The following is a 19,429-nucleotide window of genomic DNA, read 5'->3' on the forward strand; positions in this document are numbered from 1 at the left end:
TTCAAATCCTGTCGCAGGACCAGAATAATGTTTCCAGTTCGTGCAAAGGGGTAGGCGCAGAAGAAGGAGCCACAATTTGCCAGCTTACTGAGTGAAAAGTAGACTATGCGTTATGAAAGTGATTGTAAGTAGTCCATGCATTCCTCACTCACAACCAACCTTCAACAGTACCACTGAGCAGCCGTGCTGCAAGCTGAAAACATCATTAAAACACGTGATTAACCGAAGCAATCTCTGCAAAGGAACGTGGCATCCATCTTCCTGAAATGTCTAATCTTCACAGTGATGAACTTGGAGAATTATTCTGCTGTCTTTACACCGTGCCTTACTTAATGGGAGCAACGGCACTTGTGTTTCTATCTCATGGGTTAGGAATGTCGAATGAAAATCTGGGAGTGTTTTTGAGCAGCCGTTTTTGATTATAGTAAAGTTTAAAAAGCCGGCCAGATCCACCCCACTCACTACAAACGGCATCATGAGGTTCCTTGCAGCTGGTCTCGTCCTGTGCCTCTTCTGCCTCGCGCACATCACCGTCCAGCAAGAGTCCAAGCGCAAGGACAGGCAAGGGAATGGGAAGAAAGGTATGGCATGGACCAAGCGCTTCTTTTTATCTGAAACCCACCCCCTGGAGGCAGTGGTGCAGGTAGGGCGCCATGGACCCTAGAGCAAGAAAGGAAATAGGCCCCCCGCCCCCGACTGTTGGTTTGATAGCAAAGTAAAATAATAATCAGGATTCAGCGGGCCACTCGTGCCTCTTGGCCCCGGTGCCACTGCACCTGCTGCACCATTGATAGCTACACCCGTCTGCAGGCCGAACAATTGTACATTATTTGTAATTGAGCGTAACCCCCTAGTTGATGGATACTACAGTGAAGTAAATTAAATGAACAGACAGGCACACTGTGAAATGTGGCTAGGTGTACCCAGAACACACAGACGTTTTAAATGCAAACTATTCGTACATTAAAACTGTAAAGTACCTATTGAAGATTTCTGATTTAGGTTGAGTATATGCTGATTAAATATGTGTTCGATGAATAGTGATTACAGTGGGTTCACAACGTCGAACTGTAAAGTTGAGCTTAGAGGTGGGAATTAGCTTTTGCATGAATCTTGCATAAGATGTAGGTTAGTAGTGGACATGTAGTGTAGTCGATGAGATGTCCAGTTGCTGGGGGTAATGGATAGGCACGTGACTCCGGCTTGTTTGAGGGCAGCCAACTCCACTTTTGCTTGCAGGAATGATACTGTTACGATTATAGGGGTGATACTCGTTTATTGGTAAAAATGATGTTCTTTGTGAGAAGCAGTCATTCACATTTACAACACCTTCAATGGTTGTGCATTGTGCATTCAGGCGATTGAGGAGGCAGCGGTCCGTGGTGTGTTTTAGTAAATCTGCTTGTGGTGGCTACATGCTGGTGGTGCGTTGTGGTTTTTCTGATTGTTGTATGCTATTGATGAAGAAATCCACTGTTGTGACACAAAATTATAAACACTGATACACTTAGAAACGAATGCACACCTATACACACCGAACCACAAAGACCTGCACACTCAGATATAACCAGCCATGATATCCACCTAGGGGTGTGCAAAGTGTTTTTGGAAGTTTATGGATTTCTAGATTTTCTCCCACCCCAAAAGGCTGACTCGTTTCCTGTTATCCCTTCATCTTCGCCTAAGAGTGAGATAATGTTCACTAATCAAACCAAGCTGGAAAACCTTTGTAGATTGTTTTCTATACAAGTTTATCTCTTTCAAAGCATATTAATGCACAATAACAAATGCTTTCCGTTTTTTGTCTGCAAGTTTATCTTTTTCAGATCTTTTTTTGAACAAAGCCACTGCATATGTTGCTACTGTTAAATAATGACGCATGCAACATACATTCGCTGCAAAAGTAATGACTTTCGCAATAAAGTGGAAAATAAAAACATGTCAGGCTACATTAATTAGCAAAAATTGCTTTTGATTTATACGAAGGATTAAAAAACTGTTCACACCCACTATCCCTTTATACACCCGTACATATAGTGGGAGCATATGTATTGCTAGTCCTATATATCTGGGCGGAGTTCTAAACATTTTTACACTTTCATCAAAAATGTTTGACAAGGGGAAAACTCCACTCCCTTCGAGGAAAGAATGCATGCATTTTCACTTTTTTGTTAAGAGTTACCTATGGGTACTCACCAGCTAATCGATATACCAGCAGCTCAGTTTTTAATTTATTTACAATAATGCACGTGTTAGAACTGGGGTTCTCTAGTTGGCAGAGGTTGGTACCTTTGACCAAATAGGGACCCTTGCTTCTAGTCAGGGTAAGGGGGTACACTTCTAAAATCACCCCTGCTCACCCCCTTGTTCGCTTGGCACGAGCAGACAGGCAGTTGCGGCCGGTGGAGGGAGTTCCGTGAGGCGGAAAGGTGGGGTGGCGAGGGGCAGGGTGGAGGGTAGTAAACACCAGAATTTGGATGATTGCAGGTAAGTAACCAATTAAATGAATAAAACGAATTTCGTTGCATGCCCTGCATTGCTAAATGTGATGCAGCGCGTGCTACAAAATTCGTTTTATTCATTTAATTGTTTACTTACCTGCAATCATCCATATTCCGGTGTTTACTACTCCCCACCCTGCCCCTGCCCGCCCCGCCTTTCCGCCCCACAGAACTCTCTCCACGGGCCGCAACTGCAGACAGGCTTATCTCAGAGGCAGTGTGTAAACCATTTGGGACCACAAACAGTAATATAGTGCAAACACTACAAATGGACACCACACCAGTTTAGAAAAATAAGTAATCTTTACTAGACTTAACACAAGACCAAAACGCCAAAAATCCACAATAATGTAACCAAAAATATACTTTAAAATGGTAGAATTAGCTCAGTTCAATGTAGATGGTAAATGTAACACTTTACTCTCATAGTACCTTGGATGTGTCATGCAATACAAACAAAAGGGTCGCAGGGAAGGTGATGCGTAGGTTCCTTGCTTCGGGGGAGGTGATGCGTTGGCTCCTTACTGCAGCGCAGGGGAAGTGATGCGTCGGTTCCTTACCGGAGAGGAGGTGATGCGTCAGTTTCATACTGTGATCCAGTGCGATGCGACAAGATGGTGTTTGGATGCAATGCGATGATCCGGTGCGATGTGAGAAAATGGCATCTTGATGCGATGCGACAATGTTGGATGTGATGTGTGCACACCCGACGGTTGTGGGGCGAACTCGGTAACTTCTGAGCCGTGACAGGCCCTGCGACATGCTTCTCCGGTAATGCGACAGTGACCTCTGCGGCGGTGACACACTTCTCCGGTGATGCGACACGCTACGTCGATGATGCGATGGCGAACAGCTGTGGCGGCGGCATGCTTCTTTGGCGAGGCGACGGCAACTGCTGTGGCGGCAACACGCTTTTCATTGCATCGCGCTTCCAGATCCCAGCACCTCACAGTTTTCTCAGAGGGCCGGAACAACAGTAGGCACTGCATGCAGAATTCTACAGCAAGGGAATTCAGGGGAGCTGGTGGTGAGACTTCAGGCAGGAGGCAAGCACAGTTCAAGCCCTTGGAGATTCTTCTTCAAGACTGCAAAAGTACACACAAAGCTCCTTTTCTCCTTTCCTTGGCAATAAAGTAACCACTGCAGGCCAACCCCAAACAGCACAGCACAAGGGCAGTCTCCTTCTTCAGCTTCCTTGGTTCTTCTCCTTGGCAAAGGGTCGTCTTGATTCCCAGAAGTGATCTAAAGTTCTGGGGTCTGGGACCCCTTCTTATACACAAAAATCATTTGTCTCTGAAGGCAGAGAGTGTCTGTAGCTAGTCCAAACCAGTTCTGGGTGCATTCTGCCAGTGCACAACTTCTTCCTTTGACAGTGTGAGCCAGGGTCATCAGACACACCGCAGGAGGTGGAGCCAACATTGTGGAAGGCAGACACAGCCCTATTCAGGCCCAGGTGCTCCTCTTCCCACCGCTTATCATGCAGTTAGGTCTATTCAGCCTTGTGCTGACTCACCCTGTCTCCTGGAGCCCCCCAGCTCTTGTCACTCTCAAACCAGACATGAAATACATAACCTAGCCAAGGCAGGCTTGGATGGTTAGACAAGAAAATACCTACTTTATAAAATTGGTATTTTCGAACACAGAATGTTAAAACCAACTTCACAAAAATATGTATTTTATCATTCTGAGTTCAGGCATACCAAACTTGATTTTCTATCTAGTTCCTTGAGTCAGTTAGGAATGACGTTATAAGTAGTAAAAGATGTTATAATCATACTGCCCATTCTGGCCTATGGGAACAGGTAGCCTTGCAATAGTGAAAAACACAATTGGCTGTAATTCACTATCAGGATATGCTACACACATCAGGGCATGTCCTACGCTTTATATACAATGCACCCTGCCCTTGGGCCCACCTTAGGGGTGACTAATATGTAGAAAAGGGAAGGTTTAGAGACTGGCAAGTGGGTGCACTTGCCAAGTCGACATGGCAGCCCCAGGCTGCACACAGGCTCTGCAATGGCAGGCCTGAGTCACATTTTACAAGCTGCTTCTGTGGGTGGCACAACCAGTGCTGCAAGCCCACCAGCAGCATTTAATTGACAGGCCCAGGGCACCCATGTGTACTGTACTAGGGTCTGGCAAGTAAATCAAATGAACCAATCATGCAGTCCCTAATCCAATACAATAGAGAGCACTTGCACTTTGGCACTGATTAGCAGTGGCAAAGTGCCCAAAGCATCTAGACCAGCAAAACACATAGCAAAAATACAGGAGGCAACAGCAAAAAAATAAATGGAAGGGAGACCCATGCCAATGGTGCCAGGTCTAACAGCACAAAACAAATATTTGTAGATATTCCTCTTCTGCAGAGTGGCTACAGTCAATCCCCTCTTTTTTAGATCTCACAATGAACAGTTTTGGCTATCTGAGAGACCTCATATCATCATTTCTTTAAAAAAAACTATAATAAGAACAGTGAGACAGTGTGTTTTTGTTGCCTCTTTCAGCCATTGGCTTTCATATGTTTTACAGGGGTGCTTGTGTGTTTTTTAGAGTGCCCAGGTCAGCCAGGGCATTCCACTGATACTTACATCCTATTGTTTATATTCCTATTAGCTTTTTGTAAGGAGGTATCATGTTATCCTTTTTAAAGACTTCAGATGCAAAATGGTGTGTAGCTCTTAACTAAGACCCAAAGTATTTACCATTTGATGTATACTTACTGACAAAACAGCATTGTCATTGCTGATTGAAGAGTATGCTGTTTGGAGGATGTAGCCTGCTGCCATAAAGACACAGGGCTACTTACTAATCACCCTAACACATTCATTTGTTGTTTCTTTTTCTGTCATGATAACGTTGCTGGATGTACTGCTTTTTTGTTCATAATTAATGACGAGGGAACATAGGCTTTCTAGAGCAAAATGCTGCGTATTTGTCAAAATCTGTCTACGATGTAATATTTTGCTGTGTATGCATTTCAAGTTATCCACTTATAATACGAACGTCCCTTTGTGTCTCCTTTTCATAATGGCCTTCTTTAAGGGTACAGCTTAACTCAACTAATGAAATCTGATCAGTATAGGATTTCTACTTTCAGCTCCCATACTGTATCCCAAAATGTTGCTTCAATATGTGTTTTTCTTTTTGTATGGCTGACTGCAATTCCAGCTAACAAAGCAAGCCCATAGCAATACGTCTGGCTTAAAACGAATGTCGTATTATTAAGTGACAAATGCAAAAACAACAGTTGATGGACAGAATGCAGAACAATGTCATACATTCACCCCAGTACAGAGATCTGGGCCTAAATCCATCGTTTTTTTTATCACCATGCCATTCCAGTTTGAACCCAGCCATATGCAAATCAGTCTTGACCCTGTGCCCCATGGGAACAGTCCAGCCCGAACTGCCAAGCCAGGTCCTCTCTGGACTGGAAACAAGCATCCTAGAACCGGTTTTGCTGTATTATTAAGTGAATCATGACTAAATAGCATGAGAATAGATATGTTTTTGTGTGGAAGCAGAGAACTGAAAAATAGTATTAGTGTAGGTCAAAAGGTCAAGTGACAGTTCCACTGTTGAGTCAGGCCTAAACACCCATGGAAGATAACGACTACCGTCCAATGTAAAGTGTGTGCACCTGAATGTTCAAGTCTTGGGAAAACAAAATGATCACATCTGTATGGAGGGCAAGCACTTTTTTTTGGAAGCACACAACTTCTGGCCAATCAAAACAGGCACTCCTGGCTACCAACATGTGGGTAGAGCCAAAGACCCTCTCTAGTGATACTCAAAAAATTGTCTGGTGACAGTTGTGCAGTTAAGGAGACCATAAAACCAGACCTACTGGCTTTTCCACTGCTTGTTCTGTTTAGGGATGCTGTAAATTTAAAGATCGAAATATTGTGAGCATAAATACATTCCCCCCCAAAGATTTTGTAGACTAAATATTGACTATCTAAAACTTTGTTAATGTAAATACATAAAGGTAAGTATACATACTACTATTCTAAATGACACATCTATGCACCTTGAAGAAATAAATATTGTAAAGATACATTTATACAGAGTTATTATAGTGAACCTTTTTCCTCTATATTATAACATTTTCCCATTTTTGGCAGCTAATACATTTTGCTACAATATTTGTGTAGCTTAGTTTGTTCCACGACAACCTAGGGCTAAACTCGTCTTATTCTGTTGAATTAACTCCCCGTTGAAAAATATGTGACTTTCAGAACCTTCAAACCCTCCCTTAAATTAGAGGTATTTGCGAACTTTAATGACATGGTGCAGCTATCTTGTCCTAGCTCGTATGTAATTAGCTGTACAATATGGCGAACAATAACCTAGTTATAAATCTATATATATATATATATATATATAGCTGACACGTAAATGTTGTTGCAAAACCTTGATCTCCAGGAAGTCCGCGTTCTATCCGAACCCTTGCAAGAAATATTTTAATTAGCCTTAATTGAGATTCTATTACAATAATACTTCCACAGAAGTAAGAACCTTGCCAAAATGCTATGTTTAAGTAATGCTAGTTTAATATCTTTACCCAGGAACTAACCACAGTGATGATTGTGCAAGGTCAAAACTTCACATTTTACTGACCAATCTACAGGTTACATTTTCAACCAAAAGGGGCTCATTTTAAGTTTATGTCCCAGCAGCCAGTGTGCTGTTAGAGTAGTGGCAGTGCGTTCCATATAATGGCAACAGTAGGGCCTCCAGACGTGAGCATGTCAGCCATTTTAACATTCACTGTTCCCTTGAACCACCTCCTCAGTGCATGACAAGAGGTGCTTAGGAGAAAACAAAGCCTTGTTGCCATGACTGACATAATATATGTCCTTACATACTGTAAGTTTTCCTCCAGTGTAACATGACATGTTATCTGTTTTTCTGTCCATGACTAACATGGTTTCAGAGGCAATCCTGTAAAGACGGGACTTCAGTGGAAATTATATGAGAATGACTGCACTTTAGATGGCGATCACTGCAATTTAATATTCATCAACTGGGGGTCTGCTAAGAGGATGATGCAGTAGCCCAGTCAGTGGTGGTCTGTCATTGGAATCACTTCAAATTATCAGATTCCATTTGGGTACAGTGCTTCATAGAACAAGAGGAGGTACCGGGCTTGGACAATTCATGGGTTTGAAAATTAGCCCTTACGCGTCCTTGTGACACCTAGTTCTGCCCAATATCATTTGGTTTCTTTGCACAGCATGGCAACATTTGGAGTATGCCCCAGTACATTTTTTTTAATTTGTTTTCTCTCGCATCTGTAATGTGTCAGAGAATACGTGCGTAATTTAGTTCACAGCAGGTGGTACATGCGCTGTTAGGATTCAGAGACCTCACCATTATCCACTGCATGGTTGATTCTCTGCTCTTTTGAGCTCGCCACCACTGCAGCACTCCATTTCTGATTAAAGTGTCCTGCTGACGCACTGGAGCACGTTTGTCATACAAGGTCAGTGAAGTCCATGTTTTATTTTGTTGGTACAATTGGCATCCTTTTTTTATTCTTTACAAAAAAGCTCCCTAGGTGGGTGTTTGTTTGTGAAAAACAAGAAAGGTGGCAGCCCTGTGGTGTACCAGTTGCTCCCTTCACAAGCAGTTAGTCACCTGATTATGAGTTGCATGGTACAGGCAGGGTGCACTCTCTACATACGGAATTCACATGAATTTGTGATAATACTGAGCTAGTGTTGTTAAATCATATTGATAGAGGAATAATCACATGGGACTAGATTAACTGGTCGTTAAGCCATAGATAATCTCCAACTTCATAGGGTTTAACTCATGCTTGTATTACCTGCTATGAGGAGGCTGTAAATGTATTCGGCAGCCTTTGTGTGGGGGTGGGGGTGGAGGGAGGAGAGTGAGGGGCATAGGTGAGCAAAGAAGAAGCTAAGTTCTGGCAGGGAAAGCATTGTATACTCCCCTCTGCTCTCCCAGCTGATCCTCTCCCTCACCAAGGATCCCCACACCGCCAAAACCAACCTTCACAAAGGAATGAAGGCCATCGCCGAATGGATGAGTAACAGCCGACTGAAGCTTAACTCGGACAAGACGGAGGTCCTCATTCTCGGATCCACCCCTTCGGCCTGGGACGACTCCTAGTGGCCGACCGCACTGGGAACCGCTCCAACACCCACCAACCATGCACGCAACCTAGGGGTCATCCTCGACTCCACCCTCTCCATGACTAAACAGCTCAACGCCGTCTCCTCCTCCTGCTTCAACACCCTCCGCATACTCCGCAGGATCTACAAGTGGATCCCCACTGAAACAAGAAGAGTGGTAACCCAGGCCCTCATCAGCAGCAGGTTCGACTACGGAAACGCCCTCTACGCACGAGCCTCGGCAAAACTCCTGAGATGGCTCCAACGCATCCAGAACGCCTCTGCACACCTGATCCTCGACATCCCTCGCCGCAGCCACATCGCACCCTACCTGAGACCTGCACTGGCTTCCGGTCAACAAGAGGATAACCTTCAAGCTCCTCACCCACGCACACAAGGCACTCCACAACACCGGACCAACGTACCTCAACAGATGACACAGCTTCTACACTCCCACCCGCCAGCTCCGCTCTGCCGACCTCACCCTCGCCACAGTCCGCGGCTTCCGAAGAGTGACCTCTGGCAGTAGATCATTCTCCCACCTCGACGCCAAGACCTGGAACACCCTCCCCATCCACCTACGGCAGACCCAAGACCTGCTGACCTTCAGTAAAACTCCTCAAGGCCTGGCTTTTCGAGCAGTAGCAGCATTCCCCACCCCAGCACCTTGAGACCCTCACGGGTGAGGAGTGCGCTTTACAAATGATATGATTGATTGCTAGGAATGCAGAATTATCATCTTGGAAAATCAGGCCTGGTTTTCAAATATCTTGAAAGACTTGTGCGGGAGCACAGCTCTCTCATAATCAGCCAGAGTGGATTTCCGTACGGTCAGAGCACTCCACCTAACAAGTCATGGCCTAATTGAAGAGATACTATCACAAGCTTGGCCAAGTTTAAATGACTCTCTAAGTTTCCAATAGAATTTTCAAGAAGGGTGAAACCACCACATTTAACCAGCTATAGTACTATTTAGGATGAATCATCGACAGGGTTCGTCCTGCTCATATTATCTTTTCTGAAGGTACTACTTCACAACTTCGGTTTTTCCAACAATTTTATATCGCACCACAATCTTGTCCCTCAATTAAGTGATATTTTGTCATTTAAGGTAAGTGTGGTTTTAAGTTTTTCTAAAGAAATTTCAATCTTTAGTAGTTTGATTCAGTACATAATTTTTGCTATTGGCTTATATGGCTGTCTTAATTTAAAGTTGGATCTTACGCGTGCTTAAATGCACAAATGTAACATTGTTTCTCTGGGTGTGTGATTACCAATGACCGAGGGAGTCATATATAATTTGGCGGCTAACCTTTCCTGCCAGGTGAGCAAAGATCCTGGTCTTTGCTCCCCTATTAGATGATCCCCCGCCATAACTAGAGATTGATACATGATAGGCGGTCATCTAACTGCCTACTAACTTTGTGAGGATCCACCGAAGGAAGAGGAGTTTGCCAAGCAAGTGCAATATTTCTTGGTATCATTCAGAAAAAAAGAAAGGCAGTGGTTCCAAGAGAAAGCATTTTCTCTGTCATAAACATTGATTGTTTTTCCTCTCGGGGTCCACTGGGTTCAACTGTCACCATGACTCAATAGACCAGTATGAGATGGACCCCCAAGTCAACGTTTGCTACAACAAAAGACCCCATTGGCAGCGGGAGCCCGCAACGTGCTTCATAGCGTGAAAGGGGGTGTGGCTGCCTCTTCCTCCTGGTCTCACATTAGTGCCTCCTTCTGCGAGGTCTCCTGGGACTTCTAGTCCCCAACACGGGCTGGACATAGTTCATCAAAGCAGAGCTCCCCATTTAAATACCTAACAACACTCAAAGAAAATATACTATAAAATGAATGAAATTAACTGCTTAAAATAAATAAAACAAAAATGCAAACCTAACAATCCACAAGTAACATGTAAGTTACCAATTTAAATATAAAAATTAAAATGTACATTAAACATCATAAAATACACTCAAATATTTGAAATAACAATTCAGCAAATTAATCAATTTATATAATGAATCACCAATTTTAAATGTACTTTGCATGAAAAAAAATCAAAAAAATAATAATTTATCATTTCAATATCTTTCCACCCCACCATTTCTCTACCAGATCAACAATTGGCTACTAAATTATAAATTACTAATTGAATGTAAAATAATATTAATTGCACATTAAACATTATAAACTATACCTTTTTAGTTTCAAACAGATACATTAATAATATTAACACCTAAAATTAATGTAACTAATACATAGTACAGTAATAAAAAATATATATTTAACACAAATATATTAAAGTGAACATTATTATATACAATAATTTTTAAAACAATATTACATACATAAAAAACGATATTCTTACCTTTTATTTTCTGTTGCTTGATAATTTTATAGTGTTCAATATTTTTTACACAATCTTCATGTCACATGACATGTTTGATTCAATATTTTCATTATTTAATATTGACTGTGTACTGGCTAAGACAAACAGACAAAAAGTGTTAACATGCAAAATAATCATTAAATTATAAATTAATACTATCACAAAATGCACCTTATTAGTTCACATAATTTGCCTTTTCATGCCACACAAATTAGTTACCCTTGCTACCTCATTTGGTCCTTACTTCCTGCATAATCCCAGTGGCCCTGGCTATTACCAACTGATTCTAACAAAATGTTTGACTTTTTGTTCTAAGTGTCCACATAAAAACACATGTTGCCAAACTCTCTCTTAACTGCCTTGCACTGCTGTTGTTCCAAAACCTGGAGTAGTATAAATTGCACCTTTCCACAAACTTCAATTCTTAAGTACATTTAAAAATGCAGTTTTCCATACTATCAAGTTTCTATCAATTGTATTTTTCATTGACAATTGATGATTGTTTTCTAATGACTTGTCCTATGGAGGCTACTTTCCTCATTTTGCTATTTTACATAGTTTGTATCTTTCTAATGTATATGGCTGTTCTCTTATTTCTTACCTGTTACTTACTTCATATCACCTGTGAAGAGTTATGATACCCTCATGGGTCATGATCGTGATCACCTATAAGAAGCAATGGCAAAGCCTACGGCCTTGCTTTGCCCAATAATCTGAAGTTACCACTTTTACCTTAGCCAATGCTGGTTGTAATAAAAATGTGGTGGTATTGGCAAAGCCAATTGCAATGAATGACCATCGTGCGATATGAGAACACTGTTTTTTAAACTTTCCAGATTACCTTTGTGTTGCATCTTTACACTGTAGTGTACACAATGGCGGCCATCTAGAACATAAAGAAATAAAAAATCTTTATGCTTTCCAAATGACTGACATTGCTACCGGCTTTGTCAATGACATCACATTTAAAAGCGTTAGATATTGCAGAGCCATCAGTAGCATGTAGTGGACATGAGGGAGGGAGATAAAGGGGCAGAGGCAGTTCCTCCTAAAGAGCAGTTGAGAGTTGGCCTGCCTGTTACGAGCGCATCAGTAAACACAGAATAATAAAATGGTAATTACAATTTTATTATTCTTTGTGCCATTGGCCCGCCTGTCGAAGCATCAGTCGTAGGGTGGGGGCAAGTCAGATTCCTTCGGATTGCAGGATAACTGCTACCATTGCTCAGTGTGCATGTCAGATTGGCTGGCCCTCCTATCTGACATGCACACTTAAGACACATCAATCCCAGCACTGTAAAACAGCTGGGGGATTGCAGGCACAGGGCCATAGTCTCAAAATGAACATTGGGGTAGCCTGCTCCATCCAATCCTGGAGCTGCTCTTATGCTGAAAACAGATATAGAGACTGCAAATTATTTTGTGTTCTAAGCATGCCCTCAGGTTTTATAATTGTTACCCTAACAAACTAAGCAGATGGAAACCCTCCAAATTGAACCAGATAGATGGAAATAGGGTAAACACATTAACGTAGACATGTTGTTATAGTCCTTTTAAGAAAAAGCGCACACTTTTTTGTACAGTACGTTCTTTAAATTTTTCTGCCAAAAGTGAAAATTGCTATATTTTAGCTATTTTACCTGGGCTTATAAGAGAAAATTACAATTCATGTGTACCTTTACGATCCCCACAATTAAACAAAAAAGGAAAAACATGTGGCCTAGATTCCAGTGCTCGAAAAACATTTTGAAGGCTTCAATGTGAAATTTCTAAAATATTGAATGAAGGAATCAGTACTCAGGGGCGAGGGAAGGCTAAGCACTTAAGGGGTTATTATCCATTGGGAAGTTGGCTTGCTTTATAGTGGGGTAAAACCAACTCTAAACTAAGGCTTCTTGGAGTTTGGTGGTGCCTCTTTGCAGATACAGTTTTGTTATAAGATGCTGTAAGATATTCTATTGTCAAATCACAAGCGCCTGCCACTAGGCACTACTACAGTAGTTTTTCATCATGGTTAGTACACAGCAAAAGATTGGCCATAGACTGTTGTTGCTTGAACATGAAATACCTTTAAAAAGCAAAAGACAAGATGCGTTTGGAAAAACAGGAACAGTTTGTTTAATTAAACATAGCATCCGGGAGAACAGTTCCAGGCACAGTGTCTGAGGACTGTTTCAATTTGCAATTGTTCTAAGATGTTCTTATATACCGTTCATTGTGTGTCATAAATGGTTCATGTGATCCTTGTATGGTACGGAATGAGAGCTTGCACCTTTGGAGTCATAAATTAATTGTTCAATGGATAATCCAGACGGGTTTTGATCATAAGTGAACACAATGTGGCCAGTGAGTAATCTGTCTAGATATCAGGCATGGGGTGCATGTGATCACTACATGTCCTGTACTCTGATTGGCTATATGGTCCTGATTTATGAGGCACCTGCCATTATGGTGTTTTAGGAGGGCGCGTACAACCCTCCGGTCATGTGTGCTTTTTTGGGGCCAAACTCCCTTGACTATTGCAATGTCAATGCACCTATCTGTGGGATTGATCTAAGGTTTCCTGTCCCTGCATTTGTCTGCCAGCTAGGTGCCATCCCAACAGTGACCTGTCAATCAATAACCTTGGCCTAGGTCTCACTGCTTGCCTGACTACGTAGTTGCAAGTTGAGTTTATATGGGGTTCAAAATGAGCAAATCTTCTAAGAAGGGCACAGTTTAGTTCACATAAATGATCATATTAACATTCCCCCCTCTAGTTGATTTTCCAACGACACTATCTAACCCCAACTTCATTACAGTTACATTATTGGGGGCCTGTTATTATTTATGCTCATTTTTGACAACCACTACTTTCCTACTAACTTGCATTTTTCCAAGTTTCAGGCTTGCATCTTTAGAGCAGGAAATCTCCAATTGTATGGATCCACACAAAAACAACAATGTACACAGACTGGAGATCCACTGGGGGAGCTGGGAGAAGCAATTAAAAAAAACACTCTTGCTTAAGGGCCCTCCCTCCATTGCGGTCATCAAGCATAACAGATATCTGTGCTGCATCACTAGGAGGCCAATGTTCTCAGTTCTTTCTTCGTTGAATTAAGGCCGAGCTCAGTGCTGGTATTCATTTTTAGCATCTCCCACCTGGTTATCTGTAGCCAGTGGGCATTCACTTTTGGCTGTACTGTAAAGAAAAGTAAAGCCCCTTCTGCGGATACTTGTGTGTCTGTGAACAGTCTGACTTCTTCTGGAATGTCCTTGTACTGAGCCGAGCCAAAATATTCTGCAGTTCATTTCTCATGAGTTTGATGCAGCAAATTTGTCTTCTTCCTTAACGGGTGCTGGTACAAGGCCCACCGCTCTTCTCAGGGAATGACCAGGGTCGTGGTGTGTATGGTGACCAGGGAACAGAGTCTGTGCCATCTGGGAGTGAGCTGAGTATAGGCAAACTCCCCGCACTGCCAGTAGTTACCCATCAGCATGGAGGTGCCCCATTGCATATCTGGAATGTGCATAAACATGCCACAGTTCTCATTGTGACCAGTGAAAGCATTCTTTTACCAGTGAAACATAAGGAATACAGTGTTAGTTAACGTACACTTAGGGGCTACCCCATCCGTTCTAGTCAAGTGTGTCAATCCACCTCGGTGTTCCAGATTTCCTGACATGGGTTGGTCATGCTCTCATTCAACCTTCCCCCATGTGAGTTATTCCCCTTTTTATCCTCGAGCTGGATGGCCCTACACGGGAATTCCATGTAGGGTGTCCACTTGTTGTTAAAGAAGACTGCTCCAGATATGCTAAGGGCCACCCTTGGACCACAAATGGAAGCAGGGCCGGACATGCTTGTGCATTAATTTGGGGGTTTTGCCGCCTCCAAGAATCTCTTCTCTGGGAAGTCTTGGGGCCAAACAGTATTCTCCCCTATGGAACCCTTTCTGCACATCCTATCCAAATCATTTTGGATATCACTAAGCTTAGTGAAGAGGTATAAAGCCGTTGGGTTGGCTTCATATGGAGTAAAATACACTACTACCATGTGGGGTTCTACCATGTTGGGTTTGATTTTGATCCTAATTCTGCATAGATATAGGAGGAGAAGGCATTTTGCTTAACCCCAGGCGGAGTTGGCAGAGTGCCACTATGCGGAGTTCCACAGAGTTGGGAAAAAACTCAGTGGAACTTCGCTTCGCTCTGCTCCCCACCTCCCGCTAATAAAAAATATAAACTAAAAAAGAAAAAAAACACTTTTCTCTGCTGTAGTGTCTCCGGGCTGCCTTCCTTCTCTTCCTCACCATGGTCTCTCTTGACGTCTCCTTGTCCACATACGTCTTGCGAGAACTGTGCATGCGTACCCGCATGCACATGCGCAGACTTACCAAGACTTACGTCCGACGTAGGGGTTTGCGTGGGTGGACGAGGAGACGGCGAGAGATACCAGTCCACAGCAAGGCAGATGAGTGCAGCCCACAGGCACCACAGCAGAGGTAAATGCCTTTTTCCTCCTTTTTGTGTGCAGGGGCCCTGGCTAACTCCGCTCTGGAGTCAAAGTTTTGTCTGTTCTCAACGGAGCTCGGAGTAGGCAGAACTCTACAAACTCCGCTAGTGGAGGGGAGTTCTCTGCCCTGGCTTGATTTTGCTTTTTCGGGGGATAATTCTTGGGATAAATGTCGGTGCCCACTGCATGTTTACTCAACGAGCATATGTAACATGACCTGACTGATGTTTGGGAGCCCACTGTGGTCATAAGCTGATACCATATATTGTACAAAAGGGTGCACTGTAGTGCATGTAGGATGCTAGTGTTTGGCTTAGTGTAATTGGAGGTGACATGGGAGAGATCCCTACACAAGCACTGTGATCATTTTTTAGCAGACTCCATTAGATATGGCAGTTCCTCGACAGTGAATAGGTGCGGTAGCACCCATAATAGCAGAGGGTGCATAGATGTGCAATAATACACAACTTGTTATTGGACATTGCAGGTGTTGGTCTGTATTCTGTGGGAGGCGTCTATGGTCCTCGGGTACTGTGGTTTCCATTAACAGGTCATACAAACAAGACTGCAGTGTTATTTCAAAGTCTCGACTTGTACACTTCTTGTCTGTACTAGGGTGTTTGATATGGCAGCTGGGTGGAGGTGCACTTGTAGACTCTGTGGTTGACCTGTTTTGGATAGAAAAAGTTCATTTGTTAATTCAGAAACATTACATGTGCACCGTAATTAATGTTTTTTTGGGGTTCCTGTATCTTCCCTAGGGGTGTGGTTTCTACAGTCCATTGGTCATGATTTTTAGTGGAGCACCGGAAGGTGGTCCATGTTTGGGTATGTTTTGGGAAATTTAAGAGAGATTATTGGCTATGGGACAGGTTAATTTCTTTTATGAGCCATTGAGCACCCCTCTTCCTCCATACCGAACTGGATGCTTGGAGTTTTGCAAAATGTATATGGGGTGGCCTTGTGAGCATAGAGATGGACTGCCTTATGTTTTATCAAGGGCTCCATGAGTGTCACTGGCTTTCCAAGAATGGGTTTCTGCCTGGTGTGTTCATGGTGCAGTGCCATCAGTGTAAGTGGAGTTTTTCAGCTTGTATGTGTGTGGGACTGTGTGATGAGGAGGTGTGACACTATTGAATATTGTTGCTGGTTGCATTGTGCCCCAAGATCACATGTGTGTGAATCTTTTAGTTACCAGCATTTAATGTGCAACGTGAACCTCCCTTGTGGTGCCAGAGTTCTTGAACCCGCCCTTCCTCTAAAGAAATTTTTTAGGGCTAACTTTCGGCTGCTTTTGTTGTTTTTCTGGGCACTTCCCTAGATCTTGTGTGGTCTACTACCTCATTTGTCATGAGACGGAGGGGATCCTAGACTGTTCCGTGGCCCCCATTTACCCCCGCCTACGCCTTCTTCTGATGTCCGAGGTCGGGTCTACTGCTTTTTCCGGATGGTGCATGCAAGACTTGGAGCATCTGTTAATCACAGGGATATGGGGGGAGCACATCCGGTGTCCTAATTTCATCTGGAGCTGACGATGACACTGGGTATCCCCCTTCCCAGGCCCCCTTTTAGACCCAGTGGTTTCTGGCTGGCTGCGACACATTGAAGCCAGGCAAAATCCACAGTTCAAGATAGGAGGAGAACTATACAGTCTTCTAATAATCTGTGCTCACCCTTGGGTAGGTTGGCACAGAGCAGCCAGGTTTATCCCCATGGCCAAAGGGTAAAGTATTGGAACAATGCCACCCTTGCAACACACTGAGTAACCTACAAACGAACTCCACACCTGGAGGACGCCTTCTGAGAGCTTGAGCCCCAGCTTCAAAGGATCAGTAATCGAACACTGAGAATGTTGTTGCTGTTGGTGTTTGATTACTGATCCTTTGAAGCCGGGCTAGAGTTCCCAGAAGGCTTCCTCATAGCAAGGCTTCCACTGCTGCAGGGTCGAGCTCCATGATGTCCTTGCACGCGCGGCTCCTGCGCTGTGTGTGCAATGCGGTAAGTCCCTGAGCAGCTGGATTATAACATCAGCTGGAGGGAGCCAATCCATGATGCAGCTCTGGATCCGGTGGTTGAATACGGTGCTCTTAGGGTGGAGCAGAACTCCTCATAATATCACAGCGTTTTTATGCAACTCAGCGGAATTCAGCGTAGTTCAAATCCGCAAGCTCCGCCCACCCCTAGTTACAAGCTCCTCAGCACAATGTGATTACTGCATATGTCAGGATGGTCCTTGCCCCGACCGATGATGACTTCTATCCGTTAGCACTGCATCCTGCACGGTCCTTACAATCGGGTGGAAATGGGTAGATCCTTTCAGTCCCTGGGATCTCATGGACGGAAGGCCAGCCAAATGGTCCTTGGAGATTTCTTGGAGGCTAGGCCAAGACAGTTGGCAATTAGCTGCAAGCCAGCAAACATTCAGGCTAAATCCACAAAGTGATAGTCCCTTTCCTGGAGCACAACATGCTCCAGGCCACCCCAAGTCTACAGATAATCCAGTTGCAGTCCCTCCTGCCCTAATGGTTGCTCTCGTTGATGTCCCATTGTCAAACCAGCGTAGTATGGATCCAATCCCAAAAGCATCTATAACTCCTCTGGACAGAGCCCCAGTAGTTATATCCACAATGGTCTTTGAAGATGGCATCAGTTCAAAAGGCCACCTTTGAAATGCACAGACCCTCTCTAAAATCTGTCATGTCTGCCATCCTACCATGGGAGGCTTGATCAATATCTTTAGTGGGGCCAGGACCCTGCCCCTTGGAATGAAGGTGCCAATTCCACCCCCTCTTATCCGTCCTAGGAAGACCCCTCAGAGTCAGAAGTCTGCAGTTTCTTTGGATCTCCTAGTTTATGGCCGTCTATCAAGTCTTTACAGATGTAGTTGTCCCCCAACACCCAGATGTGGATTGGAGGCAGGCTGACAGGCACACAGAGCCACAAGCACAGAAATGCCCACTTTCCAAATGTGAAAAATGCGCAGCTTGAATGAACTCAAATATTCGAATTCAAACCAATTAAACGTCTATACATACATAAATCAAATTTCAACCAAAGTGATGTTTGCATCAAGTTAGGGGCTCTGCAGGCCACCTAGTTCACATTGAAAAGAAGAAACCCAGAAATGTATCTGGGAATGCCAAAGTGCACTACAATCAAGTCACTATAAAGTGTACACAATGTTATCAAAAAGTGGTAATAAATAATATCCTGTTACTCTTCAATAAATGACAGTACTCCAACCAATTTCCAATGAATCATAAACTGAGAATCAGATCTTCAGACCATGAGGTTGGTAATAATCTGCTTTATTCTTGATAGTCGCAGATGAAATAAAGTTCAGAAATAACAAAAATATGTAGCTCGTATTCAGCATGTAACTTCAAAAAACTTCACATATCCCAATGCATTTCGAGCTTTTCACGTAAGCCCTTCATCAGGGAATCTGCAATATATCAATGTGCTGATTTTAATAAACAATGTACAACAACATGGAGTTTAACATTAGTCATGAAACACATGGGTTCACAAGAGAGCAGGAAAAACTCCTCACATCATCATCACCTTGTACTATGTGTCAATCACACCAAAAACAGCGTGAATCCAGAAAGAAACTAAGATAGCAAAAGTGAAAAAGTGCCAAAAACACAACAACAATTGTGAAATTAGTTAAAACGTACCCTAAATAAAAAGAATTGAGAACCACACTAGTCGTACCTCAAGACGCTTGAGTGCTCACACTCACAGCAAAACACAAACCAACGGAATATCACTGCAATCTGTAAAGTAACCAAACCAAAACTGAGGTGTGTTATAAAAATAAAGAAGAGATGTAACACCGTAAAGAATCTACGGTGCTTACCTGTAACAATGTAAATAACACCACTCCGCTACAGCG

General features: G+C 43.2%; 1 protein-coding gene across 1 annotated transcript in view; it reads left to right on the forward strand.

Annotated features, from left to right (window-relative positions):
• The first annotated feature begins 393 nt into the window (after positions 1-393).
• The window catches only part of CLEC3B (C-type lectin domain family 3 member B), a 106,257-nt gene continuing 87,221 nt past the window's right edge, over positions 394-19,429 (forward strand). Inside the window, exon 1 of the mRNA XM_078675764.1 lies at positions 394-581. Coding sequence (XP_078531890.1) covers positions 476-581 — 106 coding nt within the window. The 5' untranslated portion in view covers positions 394-475. The remainder of the gene's footprint in view (positions 582-19,429) is intronic.

The sequence above is a fragment of the Lissotriton helveticus genome, chromosome 2_1 (assembly GCF_964261635.1).
Source record: "Lissotriton helveticus chromosome 2_1, aLisHel1.1, whole genome shotgun sequence".
In the NCBI taxonomy this organism is placed as follows: domain Eukaryota; kingdom Metazoa; phylum Chordata; class Amphibia; order Caudata; family Salamandridae; genus Lissotriton; species Lissotriton helveticus.